Here is an 8,854-nt window from a genome sequence, read left to right on the forward strand (position 1 = left end):
GCCAGGATGGTCTCGATCTCCTGACCTCGTGATCCACCCGCCTCAGCCTCCCAAAGTGCTGGGATTACAGGCATTAGCCACCGTGCCCAGCTCTGGTCTTTTCTTATGAGGGCACTGATCTACTCCTGAGGATTTCCTCAACCTCGTGACCTCATCTAAACCTAATTACCTCCCAAGGGCTTCATCTCTGAATACCATCATATTGTAGGTTGGGGCTTTAATAGTAAATTTTGGGAAGACAGCAGTCCATAGCAAACATGATGTTCCTAGGACGTATATCTGTTACAAAACAAGCTGGAATGTTGACCTGTGTGTTGTCACAAGGTCAGAACATCCAGGCTTTGGAGAAAAACTGGTTGCAGGTTCAGATGTGTAAGTTTTCTCACATGGGGTCCTAATATAGTGTTGTGCTTATTCCTGATGACAGAATAATCAGGTAGATATTTAGTAAAGAAGCTTCCAGAAAATAAAAAGAAAGCGATCAAGAAAGTGTTGACTGCTTTTGTAGAACTCAGTTGTTGTTTTCTTTTTTTTCTACTACTCAGTTTTCTATCTTCAGTGAAAATTTGGTTTGGATTGAGAAAGAGACATCTAGTCTTGTGATCTAGGCAAAGGAAGATGTATGCTGTCTCGTGAGTCTAGCTTAAAAAGCATTGCTAGCAAGGATGTCTGGAGCAATCTCCTTTATATTGCTAATTATGATGCTTTCTGATGATATAGGTGACCATTTGGCAACGTGTTTATTTTCTTTTGCAGCCAGTTTGTAAGGTTTCACCAGAGACAACACTTCCAGCAGCTTCTCCAAGGATGCAGGAATATCTCCGAGCATCTCTGTGAAGTTACCCCTTGCCTCTTCATCTGAGCCTAATGAAAATGAGGCTTTGCCCAACCAGCCACCTTCTCAGCAGACGAGGCACGACTACCACTTGTTAGCCAGTACTGTGTCTGCAGAAATGGCCAGGAAGAGGCAGCTAATTTGGGAACTGGCCAGACAATCAGAAGCACACCTGGACAGGCTGATTGTCCTTGGGGAACAGGCCAGTACCCAGCGTGAGGTTGCCAGTATTCTTATAGAAAATCAGTGCTTGCAATAAACCAACTGGCTGCCACTGTGGAAGGGACGATTAGTGCCCTACAGCAATTTGATGAACTATTAGACCATTCTCTGGATCCCGGAAGGTTTTGATCACAGCTGGTAGAGGTGGTCGCTCACTGTTCTAGGTCTTTTAGGTTAACAGTTCTTTATATAATAGTGAAGAGTCCTGGTGCCTCAGGAAAAGCAAGATCAACCTACCAAGGAGGAGTTGATGGAGTCGTAATTTTCCTACTTAACACCCACTTCAAATTTAAATATGTGTTCTAGGGCTGTTCTGTTAACTCTATTACGGTCTTTACTAATTGTGATTCCCAGTTCTGGGTGAATAAAAAGTTTTTGTTTTAATGTAATTGTGATCAACCCTATGCTTGAAGACATAGACAAAGCTGCTTCTACCACCATGATGTTTACAAAATATCTGATATTTTTGCCTATATGGCCGTAAAAAAACTAGATTCGTGGATAACAAACTACCAAGTTTTAATTGTTTTTATTTTGTAAGAGAGAAATAAGACAGGAAAAGAGAATTAATACTCTTTTTCCCAGACTGAGAGGTGGGCTTCTAAGTAAAGATATATGAAAAACTGAGTAGAGGCTTGTAGTATTAAAATGAACCTCCAAAATGTATTCTTTTCTCTGAGGATGTATCTCAGCTTCTCTGTGTAATTGGACATTAACACATCTTAAATTTTTTTAAGAGATGGGGTCTCACTATGTTTTTCAGGGTGGAGTGCAGTGGTTACTCACAGGTACAGTCAAGCCACACTGTAACCTCAAACTGCTAGGCTTAAGCAATCCTCTTGCCTCAGCCCCCCGAGCAGCTGGGGCTATATGCATGCAGCACCCACTGGCACATCTTAAATATTTCTAAGGGAGCAAAACCCATGCTTTCTCACCTTGTTGTAACTATCCATTTAAAATTACTGTTTTACATAAATTGATCTGGCTGGAATTGCGTGTAACTACTTATACTATCTAAGGATTCATACTAAACTCTCAGTTTAAGCAGTCCAATATCTGTAACTTCTTAACGTATTTTTTCATTGTCATTTCCAATCATCACTAACAAGAGGAAAAGATTTGGTAGTTTATTTGTATATTATTTTATTTATAAATATCCAGCAGGTCCCAGCAAATAGGAAAGGAATATCTACGTATGTTTACTATTTTAGGTAGAAGAATATAATAACAGTCATGTCCAGACTTTTTGAAAGAGCAAGGATGTGGTGGAAGGATTGGGAAAGAACTGGCAGTTAAGCCTCAGGGAAGTGGCTTTTGAACTGTCATCCACAGAGCCCTGAGGTTTTGACAGAGGTGCCTTAGGACTCAATACTGGGAAGGCAGGGGACTCTAAGGTGGGACACTGAGCCATTCCCTACTGTCTATAACCCAAGAGGCTTTACTTATTGGACTTCTGGGAGTCTGGTGATATTAAAAGAAAAAAAAATCTGGTAAGAAAAAAAACACATGAACCTAGATCATAGGAGGAAGTGCATACTAAGGTCTAAGGTGAGTAGTGCCTGGACCAACAAAACTATGTTGGTGATAATGAGAGATAAGAATGAATCTGTTCATTGATTAAAAGGATGAGAAAAAAGGCCAGGCATGGTGGCTCATATCTGTAATCCCAGCACTTCAGGAGGCTGAGGCAGGAGGATCACTTGAGGTCAGGAGTTTGAGACAGCCTGGTCAACAGGGTGAAACCCTGTCTCTATTAAAAATACAAAAATTAGCCTGGTGTGGTGGTGTGTACCTGTAATTCCAGCTACTCAGGAGACTGAGGCACAAGAATTGCTTGAACCCAGGTGGTGGAGGTTGCAGTGAGCCAAGATTGTGCCACTGCACTCCAGCCTGGGCGACGGAGCAAGGTCCATCTCAAAATAAATAAATAGATAAATTTAAAGAAAGAATGACTCTAAATATTGCTAAATTTCAGAGTGATTTTTGCTAAAATAAGGTTGCTAAATTAAAATTAAAATGAGGATTAACTCTGATTTATACATGAAGTTATTATAGTGAAAACAGGGTTATTGCTCTCTCTTTTTTTCCCCCTGGGCTGCAGCCTCAAGAACAAAACGTACAGATTAAGTCTTTGGTTTTTAGTTGTGTTTTTTTGTAGAGAAAGCTATTTTACTAAAAATGGGACAATCTCTGAGTGAATAACTAGATGTAAATTGTTAATCATTTATAGGCAGACAACCTGATTATTGGTTGTCTAAGCCCCCTGCTTAGGATGATCTTGCCCATTTTTGCCTACTCAAAGTCTTACTAATTCCTAAAGGCCCTGCTTAAATCTCTACTCCTCCAGAGAAACGTCCAGAACTTCTCACCCTACAGTCATCATTAATAACCCCCTCAATCTCTTGCCTTTCTGCTTTAAAACATCACAGAATGCTCTGTGTTAGCTTTGCATCTCTTTTATCTCCTCCAAATTGCAGCCTCCTCAAAAGTTCAATCATTGCAATAATAGATGCCAAATAAATGTTAATTGAATGAAATTTGAGAGAGCAATGGAAATATAAATAGTGAGACAATACATAATCTAACAATTTGAACTTTGTACTTGGACATATTTCCAAATGTGAAAATTCTGATAGTACACTGAAAGTAGCTTAAATATATAAAAGAACATTAAACATGCAAGCAGTAATGGATCACTATTGCATCATAACCCTGCCTTAGAATATCTAGAAGAGGATCAACAGCCATAGCACTGTTTACTCGGTCACTATTCAGTATCATGTTACAGTTTAACTACCCTGATTGCTTCCCTGTATTTGCAAGAGACAAAGTTCCAGTAACATCACCTTTTTGGTGCTTGCTTGATATTCTCCATACTTCTTATCTTTTACTTGCACCACATTGTATCCATTCTAAGCTGTGTCACACAACTTACCCAGTTTAGCTGTCGGTTAACAGACATAATAGTAACAGCACAGGCACCCATTTGTAACCAAAATTTGGCATAGTACTTCATGAAGAAATTGCAATTGACTAGTGCAGCATGGCCCACCAGTTGAAAACCATGATCTTAAAATATTTTTCTGATCTAGGTGCCTCATTTTGTAACCTGAATCCAGTCACTTCTATTCTCCTAGAGCTTCTTGTTCTGTGTTTTATTTTTCAAGTTCTATATTATCTTCAGGGTTCTACATTGTTTCTGTTTCCCATTGTAGGCAGAATTTTACCTGCGTTCCCCAGCCTCTTGTAAAAGTTCCCTGGGCCTATTCCCAGCTATGAACAAATCAATTCCAGTTTTAGAGCAGCAAGCCTCATTTCATCCACCACTAGAGAACTCCAATAATCATCATTTTATTTTCTACTCTTTTCTCTTCTGTAGCCTGCCTCCCTTCATCTTTCGTCCAGCTGGAATCTAGTTACTCTGCTTATAACACCAAAACTCTTAACATATCTGTAGTTTATCATAGATACAGTAGCCACATGTCCCAATCTTCCAAGGCAAGTTTCAGTTTATGCCTGTCTTTCCTTGTAATTGTTAACAGAGACTCCTTTCACTCTGAAGATCCTGGTTTGGACAACTATGTGTTCACCAGCCACAGAACACATAGAAGATATTTCTTGCTGCTACTACAGCTATATCCAAGCAAATACATACATGAACTGGAAGCTTTTCTTTTAAATTGCCATTGTTCTCCAATTTGCTTGGCCTATCGTAATTTAAACAAATACTTTTCTAATTATTGTAATTTGTGCAAAATTGGCCATCACTTGGGTAACCTGTTGAAGGTAATCTCTTGAATCTGTTTCCAGGTTACTCTCCTGGCTGAAATTTATGGTATAGAGGGAAACATTTTCAGGCTTAAAATTAATGAAGAGACTCCTCTAAAACCCAGGTTTGAAGTTCCTGATGTCCTCATAAGCAAGCCAAGCGCTGTAAGGTAAGCCAAGGTGTGAGGTATCTTAGAGATGCGCCTGATATATTCTTTTATCATCTCTTGAGTAGTAAATTTTGTTATGTACACCTCTTATTTTGACTGTTCAAAACTACAGTCATTTACAGAGTTATAGGTTGGTGCAAAAGTAATTGTGGTTTTTGCCATTACTTTTAATGTATTTAGTTATTTGGGGATAAGTCTATCCATTTTCCTTATTATCCATTCTGTTTTTTCTTCATCCACCATTTGATTTGTCAGGACTTATTTAATGGGGAGAAGCAGAACTTTGATCCCTGCTCTCCTTCAAACAAAGAAAGTGGTTTTATTAGCCAGACTATGGGAGCAAGTAGAAGGAAAGCTACTTAATTTATTCACTCAGATTAGCAGCAGGGCTCCAGAGATCTAATGCACTAGCCAAACTTCCATGCTTACAGTAATTTGTACTGTTGGACACACTCACTTTTAATTAAGGTCATTCTCAGAACTCTAACATGTAATTTTACTTAGAGTCAAGGTAAATTAATAATCAGTGTCTAGGTGAAAAACAATCTTTGGGGACTAAAGCATTTTCAGTTACCTGCAAAACCTTTATCTGTTCTCATAACACTTTCCAGTGATATTTCAGCTCCGTTTTGCTGGTTGGTTTCCATTATATTTTCGTATTATTTTACCAAAGGAATATAAGATTATGCCAGATGCTTTCATTTTTACTGTATCATCACTGTAGTTTTATGTAAATTATTTTTTCCTTGAAAACCTTAAAAAAGATCAATATAGGGGGGTCACCAAGATGGCTGAATAGGAACGGCTCCAGGCTACAGCTCCCAGCATGAGCGACACAGAAGACGGGTGATTTCTGCGTTTCCAACTGAGGTACCGGGTTCATCTCACTGGGGCGTATCGGACAGTGGGTGCAGGACAGTGAGTGCAGCTCACTGAGCGAGAGCCGAAGCAGGATGAGGCATCGCCTCACCCAGGAAGTGCAAGGGCTAAGGAAATTCCCTTTCCTAGCCAAGGGAAACCGTGACACATAGCACCTGGAAAATCAGGTCACTCCCACCCTAATACTGCGCTTTTCCAAGGGTCTTAGCAAACGGCACACCAGGAGATTATATCCCACACCTGGCTTGGAGGGTCCCACACACACAGGGCCTCCCTCATTTCTAGCACAGCAGTCTGAGATCTAATGGTAAGGCGGCAGCGAGGCTGTGGGAAGGGTGCCCACCATTGCTGATGCTTGAGTAGGTAAACAAAGTGTCTGGGAAGCTCAAACTGGGTGGAACCCACCACAGCTCAAGGAGGCCTGCCTGCCTCTGTAGACTCCACCTCTGGGGACAGGGCATAGCCAAACAAAAGGCAGCAGAAACCTCTACAGATTTAAATGTCCTTGTCTGACAGCTTTGAAGAGAGTAGTGGCTCTCCCAGCACGGAGTTTGAGATCTGAGAATGGATAGACTGCCTCCTCAAGTGGGTCCGTGACTCCTAAGTAGCCTAACTGGGAGGCAACCCCCAGCAGGGGCAGACTGATACCTCACACAGCCGGGTAGCCATCTGAGACAAAGCTTCCAGAGGAACGATCAGGCAGCAACATTTGCTGTTCAGCAATATTCACTCTTCTGCAGTCTCTGCTGCTGATACCCAGGCAAACAGGGTCTGGAGTGGACCTCCAGCAAAAGACCTACAGCTGAGGGTCCTGACTGTTGGAAGGAAAACTAACAAACGGAAAGGACATCCACATCAAAACCCCATTTGTACGTCACCATCATCAAAGACCAAAGGTGGATAAAACCACAAAGATGGGGAAAAAACAGAGCAGAAAAAGCTGAAAATTCTAAAAATCAGAGTGCCTCTCCCCCTCCAAAGGAACGCAGCTCCTCTCCAGCAACGGAACAAAGCTGGACAGAGAATGACATTGATGAGTTGAGAGAAGAAGGCTTCAGATGATCAAACTTCTCCCAGCTAAAAGAGGAAGTTCGAACCCACTGCAAAGAAGCTAAAAACCTTGAAAAAAGATTAGACGAATGGCTGACTAGAATAACCAATGTAGAGAAGTCCTTAAATGACCTGATAGAGCTGAAAACCATGGCACAAGAACTACGTAACAAATGCACAAGCTTCAGTAACCGATTCAATCAACTGGAAGAAGGGGTATCAGTAGTTGAAGATCAAATGAATGAAATGAAATGAGAAGAGAGTAAAAAGAAATGAACAAAGCCTCCAAGAAATATGGGACTATGTGAAAAGACCAAATCTACGTCTGATTGGTGTACCTGAAAGTGACAGAGAGAATGGAACCAAGTTGGAAAACACTCTGCAGGATATTATCCAGGAGAACTTCCCCAACCTAGCAAGGCAGGCCAACATTCAAATTCAGGAAATACAGAGAACACCACAAAGATAATCCTCAAGAAGAGCAACTCCGAGACACATAATTATCAGATTCACCAAAGTTGAAATGAAGGAAAAAAAGGTTAAGGGCAGCCATAGAGAAAGGTCGGGTTACCCACAAAGGGAAGCCCATCAGACTAACAGCAGATCTCTCGACAGAAACTCTAAAAGCCAGAAGAGAGTGGGGGCCAATATTCAACATTCTTAAAGAAAAGAATTTTCAACCCAGAATTTCATATCCAGCCAAACCAAATTTCATAAGTGAAGGAGAAATAAAATCCTTTACAGGCGAGCAAATGCTGAGAGATTTTGTCACCACCAGGCCTGCCCTACAAGAGCTCCTGAAGGAAGCACTAAACATGGAAAGGAACAACCAATACCAGCTACTGCAAAAACATGCCAAAATGTAAAAACCATCGATGTTAGGATGAAACTACATCAACTAACTAGCAAAATAACCAGCTAACATCATAAAGACAGGATCAAATTCACACATAACAATATTAACCTTGAATGTAAATGGGCTAAATGCTCCAATTAAAAGACACAGACTGACAAATTGGATAGTCAAGACCCATCAGTGTGCTGTATTCAGGACACCCATCTCATGTGCAGTGACACACGTAGGCTCAAAATAAAGGGAATGGAGGAAGATCTACCAAGCAAATGGAAAACAAAAAAAGGCAGGGGTTGCAATCCTAGTCTCTGACAAAACAGACTTTAAACCAACAAAGATCAAAAGAGACAAAGAAGGCCACTACATAATGGTAAAGGAATCAATTCCACAAGAAGAGCTAACTGTCCTAAATATTTCTGTACCCAATACAGGAGCACCCAGATTCATAAAGCAAGTCCTTAGAGACTTATAAAGAGACTTAGACTCCCGCACAATAATAATGGGAGACTTTAACATCCCACTGTCAACATTAGACAAATCAACAAGACAGAAAGTTAACAAGGATATCCAGAAATTGAACTCAGCTCTGCACCAAGTGGACCTAATAGACATGTACAGAACTCTCCATCCCAAATCAACAGAATATACATTCTTCTCCACACCACATTGCACTTGTTCCAAAATTGACCACGTAGTTGGAAGTAAAGCACTCCTCAGCAAATGTAAAAGAACAGAAATTGTAACAAACTGTCTCTCAGACCACAGTGCAATCAAACCAGAACTCAGGATTAAGAAACTCACTCAAAACCACTCAACTACATGAAAACTGAACAACCCTCTCCTGAATGACTACTAGGTACATAATGAAATGAAGTCAGAAATAAATATGTTCTTTGAAACCAATGAGAATAAAGATACAACGTACCAGAATCTCTGGGACACATTTAAAGCAGTGTGTAGAGGGAAATTTACAGCCCTAAACACCCACAAGAGAAAGCAGGAAAGATCTAAAATTGACTCCCTAACATCACAATTAAAAGAACTAGAGAAGCAAGAGCAAACACATTCAAAAGCTAG

General features: G+C 40.5%; 1 protein-coding gene across 2 annotated transcripts in view; it reads left to right on the top strand.

The window, feature by feature from the left end:
• The window catches only part of GANC (glucosidase, alpha; neutral C), an 86,346-nt gene that overhangs the window by 10,324 nt on the left and 67,168 nt on the right, over positions 1-8,854 (top strand). For both annotated transcript variants that reach the window (XM_011941102.1, XM_011941103.1), the window contains exon 5: positions 4,868-4,995. In XM_011941102.1, the coding sequence (XP_011796492.1) occupies positions 4,868-4,995 (128 nt within the window). The remainder of the gene's footprint in view (positions 1-4,867; positions 4,996-8,854) is intronic.

Source organism: Colobus angolensis, unplaced genomic scaffold, assembly GCF_000951035.1.
Source record: "Colobus angolensis palliatus isolate OR3802 unplaced genomic scaffold, Cang.pa_1.0 Scaffold199, whole genome shotgun sequence".
Lineage (NCBI taxonomy): Eukaryota > Metazoa > Chordata > Mammalia > Primates > Cercopithecidae > Colobus > Colobus angolensis.